The sequence below is a fragment of the Clupea harengus genome, chromosome 18 (genome assembly GCF_900700415.2).
Source record: "Clupea harengus chromosome 18, Ch_v2.0.2, whole genome shotgun sequence".
In the NCBI taxonomy this organism is placed as follows: domain Eukaryota; kingdom Metazoa; phylum Chordata; class Actinopteri; order Clupeiformes; family Clupeidae; genus Clupea; species Clupea harengus.
In genome coordinates this window covers 8,277,649-8,303,017 of record NC_045169.1, presented here as the reverse complement: position 1 = coordinate 8,303,017, position 25,369 = coordinate 8,277,649, and the positions used below count along the sequence as shown (strand labels likewise).

The window sequence follows — 25,369 nt, the reverse complement described above, 5'->3', positions numbered from 1 at the left end:
CTATGTATAAAGGAACTGGTGTCTCCATGCAGCATCAGTCCTATGTGTAAAGGAACTGGTGTCTCCATGCAGCATCAGTCCTATGTATAAAGGAACTGGTGTCTCCATGCAGCATCAGTCCTATGTATAAAGGAACTGGTGTCTCCATGCAGCATCAGTCCTATGTGTAAAGGAACTGGTGTCTCCATGCAGCATCAGTCCTATGTGTAAAGGAACTGGTGTCTCCATGCAGCATCAGTCCTATGTGTAAAGGAACTGGTGTCTCCTGTGAAGTCCTATGTCTGACAAAAGGTGCTGTGCCTGCTGTCCGCTTGTGCTGAACGCTGTTGAATTTAAACAACTGAGCAATTGCAAGTGCTGCTGGCGATGTTCCTTCTGTCAACTGGTCCTTGATGCTGGGTCACTCTAGGACCATGCTCATCAGGGTAAGCAACAGCTGTGACACAGAGTCCTCTTGGCATCTTTCAGGGAAACTATTAAATGCTTTGGTGTCACCAAATATCTGACGACGGACAATTTGTGCAGCACGTGCGATGTGCACAGCAGCTTTGTCAGTTTCCTGCTCATAGGCTTTGGCAAGAGCAGCACCAACATCTTTTTCAAAGGCCATCAGCACATCTCTTCCCTTCTTGTATGATTGCATATCAGGGAATTCAGCAAGAATCCTCTCCCTCAGTCGTGTAGTGTTAATTCTGGTATCAACCTTTACTTTAAGCTGTTCTATTCGTGACTTGTAGAGCTGGGCAAGTTCAGTTAGCTTGAAGATTGGTGGTGTCTCCTCATCTTGCCTGGTCTCTTCTATGTAAAGGACCAGCTCAGCAAACACAATGTCGGAGACTGATGCTGCATTTCCCTGGCCATTATCATTACTTTTCCAATCACTGTTTACTTTTTCAAAACAGCTCACACAGCCCACAACAGAAGATGAAATAACCAAAACACTATTTGATGTTTGCAGAATGACACCACCTTCTCAAAACTTATCACACACCCATAAAAACCAAACATTTCCATCAAAACCTACAATTTGTGCTCAATTGAAAATGTATGTTCTCATTTATTTAACGATGGACAACAAAGTTCTACAACTACAGCTGTCAATATCAACCTCTGAATCCATCACTTCAACTTTTGTGCAACACCCTCACAGCATTGACTATTTTACCACTGACAACATACTACAATTTGGGTTTTGTACTGAGCACTCTTGACAATATACTGTCAGAAAGTATTTGAAATCTGATAATTTGTATACATAAAATATTGTAGTTCTGTTTTTGTATTGCTAAGTACTGTAAAAGATATTCTAAACAAGGACCTGTCAACACCATTGATTTTACATTTGTTCTACTGTGTACAAAATGGCAAAGATTCTGACACAAAAATATTTATTGCAGTCATTTTTCCACATAAGATTGAATACTGTAAGAAGTCAAAATGACAGGTTTTAATATACAGTAAAAAGGTCAAATCTGTTCTGCAGTGAACAGTCTCCCCCTGCCACCAGCGTGGGCCAGTGTGAACCTCAGTAAGGGCTAGGACGAGGACAAGGAAGAGGCCATAGTAGAAATAAAGGGGCCCCTGTGTGGCATTCATGGAAGATGCTCTAATGAAATTAGGGCAACAGTCATTGATCACGTAGTCAATCATGACCTCTCCATGAGAGAGGCTGGCCAAAGGGTTCAGCCAAACTTAGCCGTCATACTGTCACATCAATTGTTTGTACGTTCGGCAATGACAATGACACTTTGCTGGCCTTTACAGTCAATTTACTCTACTGTGTTTCATTGTATTTGCACTCTTGGCAACAACCATTTCTATACTTTTGTAAAGTGTGTTGCCACAATACAATATAGTACTGTAGTTTCACTAAAGTAATTTACAACATATACGGTAGAATTCTGATTACTGTATATTTACAGTATTTATTTCTGTAGCACATTTAAAAACAACAGGAGTTGTATCAATGTGCTTTACAGCTGACGTAAATACATTGATAAAAATATGTTATCAGAAGTAAAGGAGATTAAAGAAATGAACAAATAAAACAAGTGAAAATGAAAAAAAGAAGAAAGAATGAAAACAAAATAATAATAGAGATATTAGAAATTCAATAGAAGAGCACGATTAAAAGTGATGAATAAAAGCAGTAAAAAATAATAAAACATAATAAATACCAGCAAGTTAGAATTAATATAAGTCATTTTGGGCATGCAATTGGAGTGACGATTATCAGAGGAGATGAGTTTTTGCCACCATCATTAAGAAATGGACAAACAAATGGATAGATTTTCTCCTTGAAGGAGACACCCCGGAAAGAGTACATGAGATTCCACCTGTCTGTATCATAAAAGGAGACCAAACCTGCCTCATAATCCACAAACACCCCCACCCTCTCTGGCTTCTCTTTGAGGGAGAGGAGAATACGAGGAGTATCAAGTGCCTTATACTCATCTCCATTTCTCAGCCATATTGACCAGTCTCCATTCTCAGGACTTGCGGTAATGTCTCCCTTCCTGTTAATGGACTCTCTGGCTACTCCTAAATCCCATCCAGTCTTCCCACTGACCTCAACCTCATAGTAAAATCTACCAGAAGTGAACCCCTGCTTTCCAAAAACACAACCAATAGGATCAAAGCGCTTGGGGTTGTCAGGACGATTCTGTGGTGAGTCACCATCCCTCACTTGTTTCTCATCAGCAGACAGGATGAGGTGGTTTTCAGCTGTATCAGGATCCAGAGTCACATCCACTGCAAGAGTAAATCACATGTCAGTATAGTTGCAAGCAACGATCATCAGGGTCCAAGCAGGTTTTGTGAGGCACCCAAACAGGCAAAAGGTTGGAGGACTTGACAGCTTCAAGAGCTTAAAGAAGACATTGGCACTTTAGAAAATGTGAGCAAATTGGGTAAAGCATGAGTACAATAAAAAATTGTTGGCTTATTTAGCTCTTGATATATCGCTATATGTAATAGTATACCAACCAAATGTCAGATTTTTAGCTGAAGCGGTTCTTGAGATAGTGACATGTGTCAGTTGTAGCGCCCCCGTATGGATGAATTTTCACAAAATGTGGTGTTTGTCCAAAGAATCTTGTAGTGAGAGTGTGTGTATCAAGGTTTGTTCATTTGAAAAATATGAATCTAAACAAACGAAATTGAGCTATTTTGCCTTCTTACAGACATGGGCCCTGCCCTTAAGAGAACGAGTTTCATCAGTAAAGCCAAAAATGGCACACAATGGGTTTGGAGGGATGACCACACCAAACATGAAAAATGTCTGCCCAAAATGTTCTGAGTAAAGGGCAAGACCAAACATATGTATGTGATCAGCTGTTTGACTTTTTATCTTGTCAAGTTAGCCCTGGTCCAGTGAACTCTCAGTTGAATTAAGCTATGTCTAGCGCATGGGGATGAGGTGTGTACTAAGTCTAGCGCAGCCTCCCACTGATCCTCTCTCATTACTTCCCCTAGGTCTTCTTCACAAAGTGTTCTAGTTTCTTGCAGTGACTGGGGGAGATGTTGCACATTTGATTGTAAAGGACTGAAATTAAGCCTTTCCGGTGTGGAGACAAAGAGAGAAGATTGTCAGTTATGTTATCTGATGGTAGATTTGGAAATAAAGCAATGTTTTTCTGCACAAAATGTGATTTTGGTAGGTCAAACTTCTCAGAAAGTTGTGCGAATGATCCAAATTTGCCCTGAAAAAAAAAGAGGTCAAATGTGGAAGTAATGCCTTTTGCCATCCATATTTTAAAAGCTGAGTCCAAGGTATTGTGTGTGCAATTGTAACTATTAACAATTGGGGAGTGAATTGACATTGTATACATGTTAAATGTCTTTTACACTGTCACCAGATTCTAACTGAGGTAAGGACAAATGGGTTGGAGAAAAGTTGGCTTTGTGGGGTCGGAGGGGACGGAGCGCATAAGACAGAGCCCAAGTGGACCGGGCCGCCTATGCACTCAAGTTGTGTCCAGGCCTCACTGCTGTCAGGTTGATAGTCTCCGTCCAGAACAGTAAATACTGAATATTACAGGCCCAATAATAATATATAAAATTGGGCAAAGCCAAGCCAGGAAGCACTTTGGGTCTTTCAAGAGATCGCCTTTTAATCCTGTGTGATTTACCATTCCAGATGAAGGATGCTATGCATTGGTCCAAAGTTAAAAAAAAAAAACGTTTTCCTTATCAGGATGGGAATGTTTTGGAAGAGGTAAAGACATTTTGGTAATACAATCATTTTAATTAGGTTAACTCAATCGACCAAGGAGAGTGGCAGGCTGGACCTTCTCACCATATCGTGTTTACACTTTTCAAAGAGCAATCAATAATTCTTTATAAATAGCAGTGAAAAAGTGGGCGTAATTTCTACTCCAAGGTATTTAAATCCTTTCTGAACTACTTTGAATGGAAAATGTGATGGGGAAAAAATGTATTTGTGATCCGCGAAAAGAAAAAGAGGTGGCCTCTCTTGCTAGCTTCAGAATGCGTTACTTGGTCTGGAAGTGCGGAATTCGCACGATGAGGGGACGTGGTCTGGAGTCGGCTGGATTCTTCTTGACCATGGCGATCCGATGGGCCCTGTCAGTGATCTTTGAGGTAGGGAAAGCATCCACACCAAATGTTTCTCTCAGTGTCAATGAATGAAGTGGGATGCGGCCCCTCAACTTTTTCAGGCAGTCCTATTATGCAAATATTGTTCCGCCTGCATCGGTTTTCTAGATCGTCCAGGTTCACTTTCAGCTCTTTATTGTCTTTAGAGAGTGCTGCACAAGTGGATTCACGTGTCTCAAGTCTTGTATGCATGTCGTTTTGCGAGGTTTCCAACTGTTGAATGGTTTCGTGGTGTTGCTTGATAATGGCTCTCTCAGCCGACAGTTGATCAAAAAGTTTTGCTTCAATGCGTTTCTCCATGGACGTTAGCAATCTCTCTATATCTGGCAGGGTTAGCAGATTGCTAGCCTCAGAGTCCGGTTGTTCCACTAGCTTATATGGTTTTGTCTCTTTAACTTGTTGGTCTGCCTTTTTCATCAGGTTTTCTACTTATCTTTTTCATACTCTCAGCTAAAATCAGCGTTAGCACGAATAGTTGTATAGAATTAGACGGATTTAAAAAGGATTTTGACCAAATTTCAACAGAGTATTCCCGGCTTGCAACCTACTCCGCCATGCGTCAAACCTGAAGTCTCCTTTAGGTTAAAGAAGACATTGGCACTTTATGTGAGCAAAGTACAATATCACGTTTTTGGCTTAATCAGCTCTTGAGATATCGCAATATGTAAAAGTAACCAACCAAGTGTAAGTATACCACATTTCAGATTTTTAGCTGAAGCGGTTCTTGTTTTGTTTTGATTGTATCAAGTGTCAGTTGTAGCGCCCCCTATGGATGAATTTTCACAAAATGTGGTGTATGTCCAAATAATCTTGTAGTGAGTGTGAGTATCAAGGTTTGTTAATTTGAAAAATAAGAATCTGAACAAACGAAATTGAGCAATTTTGTAAGATAGTTGTAACAAGCACATTGCTATTATTCCAATATACTAACAAATTAAATGAAAAGGATGTTTTCATGGCCATGGCAAGACATACCTGCATACTTTGTGATCTCCATTCCTGTGTTAAAGAAAGGAAGAAAATTCTTCAGATATGTCCCTCAGTTGTATAGTCAGCTTAAAACTAGTAAGGAATTTAAATAAAAAACATCTACTGAAATGTTACAAATATGAATATTTAAATTCTACCATGAATATGAATTCGACAACCCTTACAAGGGTGAATCTCACTGAACAAAAAACATATTTATAGTGCCTAACATAACATCCTTACCCCCTTTAAAGGTCAACAAAAGATTTGCAAAATATGTACTTTCTATTTAGATAATCCTTTTGAAGGTCAAGTATCCAGTAACAAATCAGCTAAGTATGAAATGATACAACCAGATATGGACACTCACTCAGGTTACAAAGTCTCTTTTGCAGTTTATCCTTCTCGGCAGCCATGGTGTGGAATTTGTCCTGCAACTGGGATTTCTCTTTATTCAGGTTGTTGTAACTGGTCTGTAACTGGGATTTCTCTTTATTCAGGTTGTTGTAACTGGTCTGTAACTGGGATTTCTCTTTATTTAGGTTGTTGTAATTGTCCTGCAGCTGGGAATTATCTCTGCTAAGATTGCTGTAACTGGTCTGCAGTTGGGATTTATCTGTTTTGACGTTGTTGTAAGTAATCTGTAGCTGTTGGTATTCTATGGTCATGTTTTCGTAACCAGACTGCATCTGTAGTTTCTCTTTGTAGCTGGTCTGCAACTGTTTGTTCTCCATCATTCTGAAACTGAGAAGTGCGATGGCAGACAGCAGGAGAGCACACAGAAGACCCAGATACACAGCAGCCCTCTTCCAGGGTCCTAAATATGGGAGAGAGTAAAATAAATAAAGTATTTCATCTGAATACTATGTGATAGGCACTACATGTACTGCAAAATTCCAAAATTATTGTCGTTGAGAATGCTAAAAGATTGTTGCCATCATATAAAAGAAGACAATATTTTGTTATATTTAATTTACTCTTTTACTTCTCACCTTCCTGCGTTTATTTTGCCTCATCACCAATTATGTCTAATATATATGTTTTAATTATAACCATGGAACACAGTAGAACTCAATTATAATTTCATTTTACTTCAAAAGTTTACCTGAAAACTCAAACGAGCTGCTAATCATGAAACAAGGTCAGCGCTCTTAGCATTTGTAATCTTTGGAAGGATGAACCATGAGTTCATGAGTTCCCCTGATTATAAATGTATATTTAGAAATTCATATTCACCGGAGGGATGAAGACTTGGGGCTTCCAAATTCTCTCTGGAGTTTGAAGTCTTGCAGGGAAACTCACCAGTGTCTGTTTCTTTATGTTTATCCATAGAGGGTCTGTTGACTCCATCAGGGGCTAATTGTTGATAGATGTGCTCAGTCATCTCCATTCTGCCCTGCTCTTCTCTACCGGCTGCTCAGATGATCATGAGATCTTCTCGACTCTGTCTTGTGGAGAGTGACTGTAGGTGAACAGCAGACCCACAGTGTTTGGCCCATTTTATACTCTTAGAAACATGGATAGAGGAAGTCCCAGCAGCTCACTCTGATTTATAAGAAAAAGGAAGTTTCTTTTGTGGTTGATGCCGCAATCTGTCTTTATTCCAGTGAAGTGCAGTAACTGACCCCAGGTGTCTGAGCAAAACCAGCATGGGGACCTTTCCTTTGTTACCATGATAAGATTACCATTTTGGATATTATGCTGATCAACCTTTGGTGGTCACAGCTGCTGCTTGATCATGAATCTCATTTTCACTCACAGGATATACTGTAAGTTCATCTTCAGACATTGGCGGACGGTTTCAAGTTTAGGTTCAGGCTCTTTCAATGTGTGAGAAATTACTTGTCAAGGCAAGCGGCCATCTTGTGTGTAATGTTAGTCTTACAGGGGTGGAAATTCCCTTTCCTGACATGGGTGTGAATCATTGACAGAATATAAAGTCTCTATACAATCATTGGTGCAAATGATCAGAGTCAGTGAAACAGTGGGTTTTCAGTATGTCTGCATTAAAATTGCTAATGCAAATAAAGTTAGCAGCATCAAAAAATGTAAATTGTAAGAGGTGGCATTTATTTAAGATGGTCCAATTGTTCCTACTCTTGAACCAATTGTATATAAATGGGATTTATTAAACTAAGATGGATACAATTTCGTGAGGTTTGGTTTAGAGAGGGAACACGACTGACCTATTGATCAGGGGATTTTCTTTGTCGCTGTCACTGTAGTTCAGACCTACACCATTTGACACGTTTTGTACTCTTAGAAAAATGTTTGGAGGAAGTCACAGCAGCTGAAATCACAATCCTTCCCTTTATCTTCTTCAGTAGGAGAATAATCAGGTCATCAAGGTTTACATTTAGACAGTCCTGAGCTCAGTGTTAAATTCAACTCAATTTTCTTTTTTTTTATTCATATAGCGCCAAAACAATGGAATTGTCTTTACAGTTTTTTCCAATCATTTTAACTCTTGTATCAATACCATGAACACTTTTCCCAAACACTTAACACAGTGGGCTTAACAGACACACACCTCCGCATATCAGTTAACCATTGGTGCAAAATGCACTACAACCACCAAAACACAACTCATGCTGCCGTAACATAAGCACATGTTCTTTCTCAGAGTACAATCACCTAAAAAACACTAACAACTTGAAGCATTGCCATTTACATATATAAAATTTTGCTGTGTCCTCCAGTTTGGCATAGGAAACAACTCTTCAGGAACAGTTACATCTATGTTTGCCTTGTGTAGACTCTTACTATTAGAGATAGTAAGAAGTCTGCAAGCCAAAAAAACTAAATAATCTAAATAAACTTTCTGCTAAAATAAGCATATGACTTATTCAAGCATATGACTTAATTTGTCTGTCCAAACACAGCATATTTCCATCTACAGTGATCTAAATTACTGTAAGTTAGGTTTTGAACTGAAAGTTAACTGTTTTGAACAGAGTATCTAAACATTGGCAAAAAATGCTGTAGTTCCAACTACCAAACCAAACTGTGGATACTTGCCCCTATGCTTAGATACAAATGCAGTCAATGACACCTTCTTCCAAAATTCACTACAATATATATTCTGTCTATTAGAAAATTAGATAACAACCACAGAATTGAGCTTCAGATCAATGTTTTTGATCACAAGAGTAAAAGAACTGTTTAAAATGGTACACTGTTTCATATAAACTTTAATTGAGCTTCAGATCAAGGTGTAGAGTAAAATAACTATTTACAATTCACACTGAGTTTTATATGAACTTGAAACTTGCGCATATGTGAAGGGCGTACCACTTCCTCTCTTTGAAACTGCTGGCAGACATTGTTCCCCATTTGCGTGGAGAGCTAAAACGCACGATCATATGATATGCTCAACCCCAGATGTGCCATTCTCTCCACAAGTTCCCTTTTGCATGTGTCTCCATGCAGCATCAGTCCTATGTGTAAAGGAACTGGTGTCTCCATGCAGCATCAGTCCTATGTGTAAAGGAACTGGTGTCTCCATGCAGCATCAGTCCTATGTGTAAAGGAACTGGTGTCTCCATGCAGCATCAGTCCTATGTGTAAAGGAACTGGTGTCTCCTTGCAGCATCAGTCCTATGTGTAAAGGAACTGGTGTCTCCATGCAGCATCAGTCCTATGTGTAAAGGAACTGGTGTCTCCATGCAGCATCAGTCCTATGTGTAAAGGAACTGGTGTCTCCATGCAGCATCAGTCCTATGTGTAAAGGAACTGGTGTCTCCATGCAGCATCAGTCCTATGTATAAAGGAACTGGTGTCTCCTGTGAAGTCCTATGTCTGACAAAAGCTGCTGTGCCTGCTGTCCGCTTGTGCTGAACGCTGTTGAATTTAAGCAACTGAGCAATTGCAAGTGCTGCTGGCGATGTTCCTTCTGTCAACTGGTTCTTGATGCTGGGTCACTCTAGGACCATGTTCATCAGGGTAAGCAACAGCTGTGACACAGAGTCCTCTTGGCATCTTTCAGGGAAACTATTAAATGCTTTGGCCTCGCCAAATATCTGACGGTGGACAATTTGTGCAGCACGTGCGATGTGCACAGCAGCTTTGTCACTGTCTTGCTCATAGGCTTTGGCAAGAGCAGCACCAACATCTTCTTCAAAGGCCATCAGCACATCTCTTCCCTTCTTGTATGATTGCATATCAGGGAATTCAGCAAGAATCATCTCCCTCAGTCGTGTAGTGTTAATTCTGGTATCAACCTTTACTTTAAGCTGTTCTATTCGTGACTTGTAGAGCTGGGCAAGTTCAGTTAGCTTGAAGATTGGTGTTGTCTTCTCATCTTGCCTGGTCTCTTCTATGTAAAGGACCAGCTCAGCAACCACAATGTCGGAGACTGATGCTGCATTTCCCTGGCCATTATCATTAAGACCTTCTAGGTTGGCCTTCCTGGCACGATTATAGAGACCTACTAGGCGCTTGATGTGATACTTTGCTTCGATGGCCACCATGGCCCCAGCACTAAGTTGCCGCAGTAGTTCTGTGTCTTCAAGTGAGGTTGCACAAGGACAAAAAAGGCCAACCTAGAAGGTCTTGATGGCAAGATGAGGAGCAATTTTCAATTAGCAAATTCCATGGAAACCTTTCACCACCACAGTTTAACATATCCTAGACATTCTCTTCACATGTCACTCCCTCCCACTCTCTCTCCTAGATGATTATATACTGCCCATACCAGTGTTTTCATGCTAATGTGTCAAGAGGACAATATATCTTTTGTAGTTACCTTCAACTTATTCTCTGTACTTAATAAATAATAAGTTTTTTATTTTTATTTTAAAATGCATTTCAGCTACCTAATTACCTACCACCCCCTGAAAAGAATAAATAAATGGAATTGACCTAAATATTAACATTAACATTGGCATATAGAATGTGATCAGAGGCACGTGCACATTGTAAGGTGTTCTCTATTACTACTAGCTTCGGACAGCAAACGTGCCCATGTTAAATTGGCTTAGCTGGTCTTAACTCTCAGTGTTTTATGGCAGCAACCAGCAGTCAATGCACTAGCCACTGAACCCACTACAGCAAACCTCTAGAGCACTAGGACTACACTTAAGAATATTTACTGTACACATATCGTATATTATGCTATATGTTACTGTTCCATTTGGGGTTGTGTACTGGGATGGATAGCATATGGTCTGCAAGGCATGTCAGGACCCTGGACACACTTTTCCACACTCATAGAAACCTAGGATTAGTCCTTCTTTATTTGCATATACACATGAATATACGTATGTACATTGACCCTGATTCTCCCATGCTCCCACCTTCAACTGGAAATATTAAATACAGTATGTGTGGCCGTGACCTGGAGTGGAAAAAATAGAAATGCTTTCATTTCATCACATTTTTTTACAAGGATAAGGTGGGGACAGAGAATTCAAGTATTGTAGTACAGCTTTGTGGGTATACAGTGTGCTCATGGGTTACTATTATAAGGGTAAGTAGAGTAATGGAGCAGAAAACTATGTCGTTGGTTGCAATTATTTACATTACAGGTAAAACCAGCACAGAGTATGGGGTAGAATAAGTGCATGACAGTGTGGTGGAGGTGGGTAGGTGTAGGCCGAGGGTTTCTGCAAGTAGGTCAGGCGAAAATGGTCTAGACTAGGAGGGGAAGAAAGAGACAAAGTGAGTGGGTAGAGTTAGGCTGCCAATACGCGTAGTTGTACTCAAAGGATATGGTGATGAGGAACAATGTTTCCACAGCCATCTGTATTTGGGAGCAAGAATCACGCTATAATAGAGAGAAAATGTGATTAGTAAACATCAATTTGATGAACAGATAAAGAGATACATTTAGATACTAAATTCACTGCAGGTAATATGGCCACTTTGTCAATATCAGTATTAGCATAATATGATAAGGAAGGAGAGGGAAAGGCTGCGTTATGTTTATTTATGGTGGGCTGACATGATGCATGCAGATTTATTTAGGATAGGAAGGGTAGATCAAATTCAATGCAGAGGGATCGTATTGCAGCGCCTTGCATCCCATTCCATATATATATACGGGTCTAGTGCCAGATTCTAGTTTCGCTTCCGTTCTACGGTCATTTCTCAAACCCACTCCCCCCCTCTCTCTCCCACTCATTTCCTGTTGTATTTTCACTTTCCTATCAAATCTTACTAAATTAAAACATAAGAACAACAGGGAGAGGTCTCACCACTGGCACACTGACCAGGATTTTGAGTGTGTGTGTGTGTGTGTGTGTGTGTGTGTGTGTGTGTGTGTGTGTGTGTGTGTGTGTGTGTGTGTGTATTTGTGTGCGTCTGTGTGTGTATGTGTGTGTGTGTGTGTACTCAATGTAAAGTTAATTAAGGTATCTGACTGACTTAGAAGATGGGAACAGAAAGGATTGATCAGAAGAATTAAGTATGGCTGTACTCTAGTCCCATTGCCTAGTTCACATGTAGTTCATCACAATTTAATATCAGTGTAGAGCACAATTAAACCAGAACTTAACTTCTTTCAACTATGAGAGTAGTTTATTTTTGGAATATTCAATCAAATACAGAACTCAGCATTTTGGATGACATTCCTGTGGTGAAAGGTGAAAGGTGAAAATTAGATAAAATTGGGTGCATTTCTGCCACCTAGTGTTGGATGTTAATATTAGATGGAAGTCAAGTCAAGTCAAGTGAACTTTATTTGTATAGCGCATTGAAAAACATCAGGAGTTGTACCAAAGTGCTTTAGTGCCATATTATGATATTCTGTCCACTGAGTGAATTATATGTTTCAAATCAACAAGAAGCTCTAGTTTCTGAATGATCAACATTCCTGTCACTACATTCAGTTTAATATGATATGTCCAATCAAACATGACTATGACAACAAACAAATCAGTACATTGAATTAATAAGTGGACACTAACTTAAGTTGCATCATTTGCCGGTGTAAATACATTGACACAAAGTTTGGATAAGAAACAAAGGAGAAAAGAGTAATGAGGAAATTAAACAAGTTAAAACTAATAAAAGGAGAAAGAAGACAAACAAAATAATAATACAAAATACTAGAAATTCAAATAAAGAGCACAATTACAAGTGATGAGTGTGAAAGGTCGAGATAGCCGTCACGGTTAGATCTAGATGTAAACTCATGGAGGACTCAGGAGGTAAAAGATGTTAGAGTGATGAGGTTTTTATTTCCTCAAAGACGGCAGTGAAACAAGGACATTACTAAACACAAAAATAAAGCAATAGAAATTAAACTTGAGCACAGACAATTACATTGGCATCACAGCCTCAATACACATATGTAGGTTACAATAAATAGTCGACTATGTTAAAAAGGACCACATTAACTGGTCAGTGAGAGCTCGTAAGGCTTACGCCTTATTAAACACGATACCTCTCCTGGTCAAACGTGAGAGCTCGTAAGGCTTACGCCTTATTAAACACGATACCTCTCCAGGTCAAAAGTGAGAGCTCCTAAGGCTTACGCCTTATTAACAGGACACTCTCCCGAACAAAAGAAAAAGCGAGTTTAAGTAGCCTAGACACAAACCTCTAATTGGCTCAAACCAATATAAACAGCAGGTGTGTCGTCAGCTCAGGCACCAACACCTGTGGCTCACAGCAGCCATACTCAAAGCAATCAATGTCCCACATAGCTGGGAAAATGGCCTAAGCCATATAGAGCAACAATGGCTTGGTGAAGGCATAACCGACACATTATAAATCAGCCTAAATACATTAACAATATCGCGGGTTACCCCGGAAGTTAAAACACGCGCTCATATACGAAACATTCTATAAACAGACCAACGCACGTAAGACGAAACACTAGACAACGGTATGAAATGTAACAATGACCTGATATTTTAACCTAAATAAACGGAACATTTCAGAGACAAGACATTGAATAGTGTGGTGATTGTAAACAGAAAAATATACATATACATGCATCTCTAACTGTAAACGGACATGAAACACCAAACACGCAAAACACACACAAAACACCAGCTCCAGTCAAGTAAAGGCAGCAGCCTACAGGCTGCAGTGGCGGGTCACGCAGGTGCCCCGTCACAATGAGTAAAAGCAGTAAAAAACAATCAAACATAATAAAATACCAGCAAGTTAGAATTAATAAAAGTCATTTTGGGCATGAAATTGGAGTGATGATAATCAGAGGAGATGAGTTTGTGCCGCCATAATTAGGACATGGAGAAACATATGGATAGATTTTCTCCTTGAAAGAGACGCCATGGAAAGAGTAGATTAGATTCCACCTGTCTGCATCATAAAAGGAGACCAAACCTGCTTCATAATCCACAAACACCCCCACCCTCTCTGGCTTCTCTTTAAGGGAGAGTACAACAGGACGATCTACTAGTGCCGCATACTCATCCCCATTTCTAAGCCATATATTCCAGTGTCCATTCTTAGGTGTCAGGGTAATGGGTCCCTTCCTGTTGATGGACTCTCTGGCTACTCCGAAATCCCATGCAGTCTTCCCACTGACCTCAACCTCATAGTAAAATCTACCAGAGGTGAACCCCTGCATTCCAAGAACACTAACAACAGGAGAAAAGCGCTTGGGGTTGTCAGGGCGATTCTGTGATGAGTTACCAGTCCTCACTTGTTTCCCATCAGCAGACAGGATGAGGTGGTTGTGAGCTGTATCAGGATCCAGAGTCACATCCACTGCAAGAGTAAAATGCAAGCAGCGATCATCAGTGTCCAAGCAGGTGTTGTGAGGCACCCAGACTGGCAAAAGGTTGGAGGACTTGACAGCTTCAAAAGCTTAAAGAAGACATTGGCACTAGGTAATCTGAGCAAAGTACAATTTCAATTTTTTGGGTTAATTAGTTCTTGAGGTATCGCAATATGTACAAGTAACCAACCAAGTGTAAGTATACCAAATTTCAGATCTTTAGCTGAAGCGGTTTTTGAGATGGTGACATATGTCAGTTATAGCGCCCTCTATGGATGAATTTTCACAAAATGTGGTGTTTGTCCAAAGAATGTTGTAGTGAGTGTGAGTATTAAGGTTTGTTAAAAAATATGAATCTGAACAAACGAAATTGTGCTTTTTAGCATTCTTACAGACAGTGGTAACAAGCACATTGCTATTATTCCAATATACTAACAAATTAAACGGAAAGGATGTTTTCATGGCCATAGTAAGACGTACCTGCATACTTTGTAATCTCCATTCCTGTGTTAAAGAAAGGAAGAAAATTCTTCATATATGTCCCTCAGTTGTATACTCAGCGTAATGCTAGTAGGGGATTTAAATATAAACATCTAAAGAAATTCTACTATCAACATTAATTCGACAATCCCTACAAGGGAGGAATTGACTGATCAACCATCTTTACAGTGCCTAACATAACATCCAAAAGGTTGACAAAAGACTTACACTATTATTATGTGCACTCACTTAACTCAACTCATCTACCTTTGTATTTAGATTGTCATTTTGAAGGTGAAGCATCCAGTAACACATCAATGAAGTATGAAATTATATTTGTATTCAGACATAACTCTACCATACAAATTTACTTCCAAAGCAGATTCAACCAGATCTGGACACTCACTCAGGTTACAAAGTCTCTTCTGTAGTTTATCCTTCTCGGCAGCCATGGTGTGGAATTTGTCCTGCAACTGGGATTTCTCCCTATTCAGGTTGTTATAACTGGTCTGTAACTGGGATTTCTCTTTATTCAGGTTACTATTACTGGTTTCAAACTGGGATTTCTCTCTATTCAGATTGTTATAACTGGTCTGTAACTGGGATTTCACTCTATTCAGGTTGTTGTAACTGGTCTGTAACTGGGATTTCTCTTTAGTCAGGTTGTTGTAACTGGTCTCTAACTGCAACTTCTCTCCAATCAGGTTGTTATAACTTGTTTCTAACTGGGATTTCTCTCTATTCAGGTTGTTGTTACTGGTCTGTAACTGGGATTTCACTCTATTCAGGTTGTTGTAACTGGTCTGTAACTGGGATTTCTCTCTATTCAGGTTGTTATAACTGGTCTGTAAATAGGTATTCCCATTTGTCAAGTTGTTATATCTGTCCAGTAACTGGGACCTTTCTTGATTCAGCCTGTTGTAACTGGCCTGCAACTCTGATTTCTCTCTATTCAGGTTGGTGTAGCTGGAATTTAACCGGGAATTCTCTCTGTTCATATCGTCCCATTTAGTCTGTAATGTGGATTTCTCTCTGGAAATGTTGTTGTAACTGGTCTGTAAGTGGGTCTTCTCTGTATTCAGGTTATTATAACTGTCCACTAATTGGGAATTCTCTTCAGTTAGGTTGTTGTATCCTGTTTGCAGTTGTAATTTCTCCCTGAGGAGGTTATTGTATCTGTTCTGTAAACTTGATTTTTCTGCATTTAAACGGTCATTCCTGGTTTGCAATCCTAATTTCTCTCTATTTAGAGGATCAAAGCTGCCCTGCAACTGAAGTTTCTCTCTGCTGAGATTGCGGTTACTGGTCTGCAGTTGGGAGTTCTCTGTTTTTAGGTTGTTGTAAGTAATCTGTAGCTGTTGGTATTCTATGGCCATGTTGTCGTAACCTGACTGCATCTGTAGTTTCTCTTTGTAGCTGGTCTGTAACTGTTTGTTCTCCATCATTTTGAAACTGAGAAGTGCGATGGCAGACAGCAGAAGAGCACACAGCAGACCCAGACACACAGCAGCCCTCTTCCAGGGTCCTAAAGATGGGAGAGAGTGCAACTAAATTACAGGTAGGAATATACTTCATAATGGGAGTTTGAGACTCCATCTCACTACACAGTATTATATCATTTAAAATGAGGTTTCTGTTATCACAAAAATAAATAATTGCATAGGTTCAGTCTTTGCATTGACATTACATTAAATGTACAATAAATTACAACAAATAACGTATTTTAGAATAGTTAAAAAAACAGTTGCTTTCTGTAATCAAAAGCAGAGAATAATTGCATGGGTTAATCTATTGGGTACCACTTTACAATAAGACTACCCTTATAAAGGATTTATAAATGGTTTATAATTAGGTTATTAATTAGGTTGTAAACAGTTTATAAATCATTAATAAACAATTATAAACAATTGATGAGTTACTACCATTTATAACTGGCTACCATTTATAACTAGTTTATGTGCGAAGATGGACTATTGAGGTACAGTTTTGGAACTGTGATATATGATGGATGTGTTTTGTATTTACATGTTCAGTGTTGGTGATGTGTAATAAGGCATGAGTGATGCCGCGCATAAACTTACAAGAAGTACATTAACAACAGTCAAACCACAAAGACTTCTATCTTACAAATGCAACAATAGCGATGGACCACGCTTTTCTCCATGCTAGCAGGAGAATATCTAACATGACTAGCAGTATTTCTACATATGAAAATAACTATTACAGCAACTGCCAATGCAAAAACAAAACACCTCATTCCACTGCCCTGATGTAAATGTCAGCCTAAATCAAGATATTTACAACACGCATCCCTGAGGAGTGGAGATAAATAGTGCTTTTTTAAAGAAAGACACAGGACAACGTGTTGTTCTCATCAGGTCGGTAGTTGTACGGATATTAACACGTAGCTACCCCCCTTACAGCTAGCAGCACACTCTCCACACAGGTAGCCCTCTCTAGTGGTCAACCGGAAATACATTTGGAATAATGCAGATTCCCACTGAATGTGTGTGTATGTTTGTTATAATGAACTCGTGTTGTTCATGTATTCATGTTCAATTACCACAGTAGTAACTCATTAATACATGGTGATGTATTTCACACTTTACAATGAGGCCCCCTTTTGCCAGTTACGAATGGTAGTAACTCATTAATAAATGGTGATGAATTTCACACTTTACAATAAGGCTCCTTTTTGCCAGTTATAAATGGTAGTAACTTATCAATAGATGGTGATGTATTTTACACTTCAAAATAAGCAATGCTGTCTGCAAACTATGCCACGGAAAGATAAAGTATTGTGGTAATACGACCAACATACGTGCCCATATCACTCGACACCATCCAGACAAAACGGCGGAGGAAGCCAAACCCGCTAGCAGCAAACAACAAACACTGGATACATGTTTCAGTAAGCTCCCCAGCAGTTCAGAAAAGGCTAATCGCATCACAGAATCAATCTCTCATTTTATATGCAAAGACCTTTGTCCATATAGTGTGGTCGAAAATACAGGTTTTCATAACATGATTTACACTTTAGAGCCGAGGTACACAATACCATCAAGACGTTTATTTTCTGACACAGCCCTGCCCGAGATCTACAATGAAACCCAAGCACTAGCTTTGCATAGCCTACATGCAAAGTCAACGTGTTTATCTATGAGATTATCGTGGCCTAGATTAATGCGATAAAATATTTGAACGCAGTTAACGCAACTTTGTTTACTTCCGGTGTGCGTAGACCCCTGACACGAAACCGCCGCGTGCCTGCAGTCAGTTAGATAGGAGGGACCGAGACGGTAGTTGAAGATGGAGAGAGCTGAGGGTTTGTTGGGCGGAAAGTTTCTGTTTAAGAGGCAAAATGACGGAACAATCGACAAAACTAAAATTGTATGTTGCATTTGTCAAGCTGAATTTAGCTATCACAGAAGCAGCTTGTCTTTAAATTATCACCTTAATCACCTGAAAAAAATACAATTAAACAACATTGTCTAAAATACACGCTGTCTGAAGTGATTACTCGTTAATTTATAAGATTTAGTCTTTAGAAGAAAAACAAACTTTTGATCGCGATTAATCTAGATTAATGAATTTCAAAATGTGAATTAATTTCAATCTATTGACAGCGTGTGAATTTGACTGTGTTGTATTTGAAGTAAGTAAGTAAGTAAGTAAGTAAGACTTTATTTATATAGCACATTTCGTACAAGAATTGCAGTTCAAAGTGCTTTACATAAAATCAATAAAAGCAAGCAGCAAGAGCAATACATGGAATTAAATAATGACTAATATTGTATCAGAACCTGATGTTCCGATAGGCTTCTTGAATTACTAAAATCATGATAAAAGGTATAAAAGGAATAAAAGTAATAAAACCCTTCTGAAATAATAAAAATAGTGAAAGTTACCGTTAGTATCAACCCCACAGAAAATTAATAATATTAATAAAATGCTTTGGTAAAAAGAAGCTTTTTGAAAGTGTCTAGCGTGTTTGCTTCCCTAATATTAATGGGTAATGTGTTCCATAATTTTGGGGCGTAGTTGACAAAGGCTGCATCGCCAATCTTCTTATGACTGCTTCTGGTGACCTGTAATAGACCTGTATCTGATGATCGCAGTGTTCTAGCTGGTGTGTAGTTAGTAAAAGAGTTAGCAATGTAGCTAGGTCCTTGTCCATTTAGAGCTTTGTATGTGAGGAGGAGGACCTTGAAGTCAATTCTAAAGGTAACAGGAAGCCAGTGTAAAGAAGCTAGGACAGGACTAATGTGTTCTCTCCTTTTAGTTTTGGTTAGTAGTCGAGCTGCAGAGTTTTGAATGAGCTGGAGTCTTTCAGTTGTTTTCTTGGGAAGACCAGCAAAAAGTGAATTACAGTAGTCTAGCCGGCTTGATATGAAAGCATGAATTAGCTTCTCGGCATCATTTTGGTTAATGAATGGTCGCACCTTTGCTATGTTCCTGAGGTGAAAGAAAGCTGTTTTGGTGACTTTGTTAATGTGGGAGTTAAAATTCAAATCTGAATCCAGGATGACCCCGAGACTTATCACCTCAGGTTTAATCCAGCGGGTTAAACCTCTTAGATTCTTCGTTATCATCTCTCTTCTTGATTTGGGGCCGATAAGTAGGACTTCAGTTTTGTCCTCATTTAATTTGAGAAAGTTATCGTTCATCCATTTGTTTATTGCCAATAAACAGTTGGTAATGGAGTTTATGGCTGTCGCTTCGTTAGGTTCAGCGGATATATACAATTGTGTGTCGTCCGCGTAGCTATGAAAATCTATACTATATTCTTTGATGATGTCACCGAGTGGTAACATATAAAGAGAAAAAAGTAATGGACCTAAGCAGCTCCCTTGTGCAACCCCATAGCAGCTTTCATGTTTCTCAGACATATGGTCTCCTAGACTAACATAAAACTTCCGTCCCCTCTGATATATGTTTTGATCCAGTTCAATACACAGTCAGATAACCCAATAAGCTTTTCAAGTCTATTGATTAAGATGTCGTGATCCATGGTATCAAAAGCCGCACTAAGATCTAACAGGATAAGTATAGAGACTATTTGCATCAGAGTTTAGTCTGAGGTCGCTAATTATTTTGGTGAGAGCAGTTTCAGTACTGTGATATTTTCTGAAACCTGACTGAAAGACTTCCAAGATGTTATTTTCTTCGAGAAAGGAATAATACTATCTTTTCCAGTACTTTACTAATAAATTGTAGATTTGATATCGGTCTACAGTTTGCTAGTGTACTGGTATCCAGTTTGGGTTTATTTAATAGGGGCTTTACAACAGCTGTTTTGAAGGGATCTGGGAAAACGCCAGTTCTAAGGGATGTGTTTATAATGTCTAGGACCGGATGTGAGACACTATCAAACACTCCCTTAAAGAATGTGGTGGGAATAGGATCAATATATGAGGTTGTAGAGTTACATTCAATGACGGTTTTGGAAAGTTCACTTAGTGTGATACATGTAAAAGTGCTCATGGTTACGTTGCAAGATCTACTGATGTCAATTTCACCTCCAGTAGTAGTGATACTAGCAGTGCCGCCGCTCCCATAACGCGCACTACGCGCTGTGCGTAGGGCACCAAGTCCTGAGGGGGCACCAAAAAAATAGGCAACTGAAAAATCATCATAGTTATAATAATTATAATGCCGATATTATTTCAGTATAGAAATATTAGACACCTTTTAGGCATGTATATTACAAAACAGGCAGAACAAGAGATATATTTAATTGCTCAAACGATGGTGCCCCCCCCAAAAAAACAAACAAACAAACTCAACTTCCCAAGCTCGCCGTGGGTGCCCTTTCCTATCTCAGTGGCCTGACGAACTTTGACAGTAGGCTAGGTGAACTTTTCGAAAATGCCCTCAAAAAGACAACAGGAGTCAAGGGCAGAAAAAAGAAATAGAAAGAATCTGCGAGATGATGACTGTGCATCACTTGCAGGCAAGTCCATGTTTAATCATTGTTAAATACGGGAAATGTGCTGCTAATTTAATGGTATGCATACACCTCGAACTAGCTGACGTTATTGCTAATGTTAGCACACTCAAATATGTTATAACTTATCGCTAGGTGCAAGTAGGTTTGCCAACAGTCCAGAATTGTCTGGGACATCCCGAATTTTGGGTGATTTTGAGCTCCAGTCCCGTATTCCAATCACAGCCTTTTTAATTTGTATCCGTGAAGTGAAGAAAAATATAACAGTTAAGTGTAATATGTCCCCTGGAGACAAGCGCCTCTCAACTGCATTTGACTCGCCAACACGAACAGGTGAAACGAGAGATCATCATGCCTCGACTGAAGGACAGACTGCCCCAACTTAAATAGAGTATCTTAAATCACGATTAAATTGGAAGCTTGCACATTGACTACTGGTTGTTTTCATATTTCATATCAGCATTCTTTACACATGATGAACTGGTGTAAATATATGTGAATATGAACTCGTTCATACGAAGTGTAACAGGCACCCATTATAATTGTAGAAGTTAAATCGAGGAGACTATAACATTAGCTAGATAACTAGCTATCATTTCATGTAAACGGAAATCTTCCATTTAAATCGTTTAAGATTATTAAAAGGTTCCTTAGCTAGCTAGCTAGCATAGCACCTAGATAACCATAGCAACCAGGAATCAAACTTTAGCTGCAAAGTTATGGATCTGTATTGACAAGAGGTAAATAGCGCCCCCCCTTGACCCATCTAAATCAATGTTAAAACTGTGGCCAGGCAGTGAACTGCAACCAGTCTGAGTTACATAGGACGTTGAGACAGAGGCCCTTTTCGAGATGGGTTAAAATGCTGTTTAACGAATTAAGTTCTGACTCTGATTCTGACCGGAGCGCGGGCCGAAAAAAATAGAGCGCGGCCCCCAAATTGGGCAGCCTTGGTCTAATGCTATTTCAAGAAAACATGAAACAAACAACATGAAATTTGAGATAATCTTGTAATAATTCTCTTGACTATTACTATGAACAATACATCCATGAACGGGGCATCATAAAGTAGTTATGCTTAGGGCACCAAAATGGCTAGCAGCGGCACTGGATACTAGCTCTGATCGAAGTTATTTTGTTCTTGAAGAACAGAGCAAGCTCTTCACATTTAGCTGCTGAGGATAGTGGGGGGGCAGGGACAGTGTTTAGAAGCCGGTCGATGGTAGAGAAAAGAACTCTGGAATTTCCGGCATTTTCTGTAATAATGTTGGAAAAATAATCTTTCCTTGCTAGACGGATGGTTTTGTTAAAGGTCCTTAGTGCATCTTTGTAGATATCGTGGTGGATAGTGTAGTCTTTGTTTTTCTCCATTTTCTCTCTGCTACGCAACATTTTCTTTTTTTTCACTAACATTTTTATTTCTCAGCCATGGGGAGGTCCTGCTTGTAAACTTCTTTTTTGTTTTAATTGGGGCTACAGAGTCTAACACAGATGATAGTGCATCATTGAGGTTCTCTACCATTTCATTCAGAGAGCAGTCATGACTAGTTGGCTCATATAGAGCAATCTGTTATTGAAATATTGTTGATGTTTAGTCCAGTTGTTATTACTAGATCTAGTGTGTTTCCGTGCTGGTGTGTTGGATCTGTTATGTGTTGAGTTAGATCGAAACTCTCGAGGAGATTTAAAAGCTCAATAGTTCTTGGGTCTGCTTTTTTATTTACGTGGATATTTAGGTCTCCATTCAGGACTATTTTGTCATATCTGGTGACACATAGTGATATTAGTTCAGAGAATTCTTGTATGAATATTGGCGAGTGCTTGGGTGGCCGATATATAATAACAAACAGTACTGATTCGGTTTTGAGCTCTATAACAAGATATTCAATTGATGTAAATTCACCTAGCTCAGTGATTTTGAACAACAGTTTAGATGAGAAAATAGCTGCGATTCCTCCACCTCTTTTTGATTTCCTAGAAACTTGGTGTAAGCTGTAATCAGGCGGACACCCCTCTATCAAGGTTGCTGTTGTTGTGTCATCGTTTAGCCAAGTTTCTGTTAGACAGATACAATCTAAGTTGTTTTCTTTAACCAGATCGTTAACTAGAAAGGTTTTGTTATTTAGTGATCTGACATTTAGAAGGGCCAGTTTCATCTGTGGGGTATTAACAGGCAACACAGGGGGAGATATGTTTGTAGGGAAGAACATGGATAGTTTTCAACCTTCTAGGACGAGTTTCAGGTTTATAACCATGCATTTTACCATGCCATTTGCTGTTTGCCATTTGCCATTTGAAGGTATGATTCATCTGTTTTCCATGGTCCAGTGTTTTAAAAAATATTACCAAAAGAAATTGCAAAAAATTGTAATATCGAATCACAATACTTACAGAATCGCAATACCCACAGAATCGCGATACATATCAAATCGCCACCTAAGTATCGTGATAGTGTCGTATCGGGAGGTCCCTGCCGATTCCCGTCCCTAGTAAGCAGTAACTTGATCTTGCCAAATAGTGAGCCCACATCGATGTATGAAAACTGTATTATAACTTGTTTATAATTATTTATTAATGATTTATAAAGTGCTTGCAACCTAATTATAAACCTAATTATACACCATTTATAAATCCTTTATAAGGGTAGTCTTATTGCAAAGTGGTATCATCTATGGTTTAGACATGTTACCTGGCTTTGCAAATTTTCTTTCTCCCAAGTTCTGCATTTAGACATTTCTCAAGCAATTCTTCAACGTCTAAAAACTATGTGATAGGTTCTACATGTACTGCAAAATACCAAAATTATTGTGGTTGAAAATGCAGACTGTTGCCATCATATATAAGAAGACAATATTTAGTTTTCATGTATGTTTTCATAGCTCCTAATTTACTCTTTTACTTCTCACCTTCCTACTTTTATTTTGCTTGATTACTAATGATGTCATATATTTTGTTTTAATTAAAACAATGAATGAACAAAATTATGATTTATTTTACTTCAAAAATGACGAGCTGCTAATCATGAAACAAGCATTTGTAATCTTTGCAAGGATGAACCATGAGTTCCGCTGATTATGAATGTATATTTAGAAATTAATATTCACCAGAGGGTTGAGGACTTGGGGCTTCCAAATTCTCTCTGGAGTTTGAAGTCTTGCAGGGAAACTCGCCAGTGTCTGTTTCTTCATGTTTATCCATAGAGGGTCTGTCGACTCCATCAGGGTCTAATTGTCGATAGATGCCCTCAGTCATCTCCATTCTGCCCTGCTCTTCTCTACCCGCTGCTCAGATGATCATAAGATCTTCTCCACTCTGTCTTGTAGAGAGTGACTGTAGGTGAACAGTAGACCCACAGTGTTTGGGCCATTTTATACTCTTAGAAACATGGATAGAGGAAGTCCCAGCAGCTGACAACATCAGCAAAATACATTTACTCTCCATAACCCCTTCTGAACATTCAGTTTAGAGTTCATGTTCAGACATTGGTGGACACTTGTCATGTTTATGTTCAGGCCCTCTCAATGTGTGAGAAATGACGAGACTTCTCTTGTCAAGGCAAGCAGCCATCTTAAACACACGTCAGAAGGGAGGTTACTTGGTTTCATTGTACAGGTCACTAAGGTAACTGACTGACTAAAACCTCCCTGATGTGGCAGATTGAGATGGAAAGGAATGGTCAGCAAAATCACATGTTCCTGGACTGTAGTCCAACGACCCTATTTACCCGTAAAGTTTGATCAAGTATACAAACACTGAGCTCAGCACTGCATCCATAATAAAAATGTACCACATGAACATGAAGAATATCTTACATTCAAGGGCGGAGATCCCATTTCATTGTAGGGGGGGACAATACATGGTCAAATTTCAGAGTGTAATTCCGGGGGGGGGACATGACAAAATTGCTTTCACGAGAGCTAGCATAAACTGCTAAATACCGAATTCTCTTATCACATTTACAAACAGAAATTCGAAGTCATTTTAGAATTATCTAAACAGCATTAAATGTACTAACACGAAATATCTATTCACAGACAAATAAGTTCAAGAGAACTTGATGCTCAAAATAAGTTATAAAACAGGTCGACAGGGAATCGAACTAGCAACCTTTTGATTATAATACGACTTCTCTACCTCCTGCGCCACTGTCACTCCATTTTACGATACCAGCATAGTTCATGGACCGCAGAAAAAGATGACATTAATTTAACTTCAGATAATTTAACAAATCTGGAGAGGCACTGAGATGTAGACCTACGTTTATTAACTAGCATGAACCTGCCCCTGACAGGACAGTGTCCTAGACTGTCTAGCTAGCTATCTTAACTGTGTTAATTACCGGCATGCGTGTGTTATCGGCAAACGTTCACGTTGTCATGCCAATCCATTAATAAACTTATGTATACTTGTGCATATCGATTGGAACTTCGTAAATGGAGTTCAGAAAAAAACTTCTTCTTTACATGTTCTTACTGCGTTCGAGAATGAGGTAAATCTCTTTACATATCGTGTATCATAGCGGCAGCGACAGGGGACAGAGTAGGAAACAGTCTGACAATCTGACCGTGTAGGCTACTGGGCTGATTAACTGAAACACGGAGCTGCCGGTAGCCCTGCCCGTTGGACACAGCATGTGAACCAAACCACTTTGAGGAATAGGGGGAACA

At 39.2% G+C, this 25,369-nt stretch overlaps 1 protein-coding gene across 1 annotated transcript; it reads right to left on the bottom strand.

Moving 5' to 3' along the window:
* Window positions 1–1,865: 1,865 nt before the first annotated feature.
* Window positions 1,866–23,983, bottom strand: LOC105912329 (E3 ubiquitin-protein ligase TRIM39-like). The gene is made up of 4 exons (XM_031585526.2): window positions 23,807–23,983; window positions 15,162–16,280; window positions 14,756–14,779; window positions 1,866–2,751 (listed from the first exon to the last, which is right to left on the bottom strand). The coding sequence occupies exons 1-4, from the start codon at window positions 23,958–23,960 to the stop codon at window positions 2,201–2,203; spliced, it is 1,848 nt and encodes a 615-aa protein (XP_031441386.1). The 5' UTR covers window positions 23,961–23,983; the 3' UTR covers window positions 1,866–2,200.
* Between the last annotated feature and the right edge of the window lie 1,386 nt (window positions 23,984–25,369).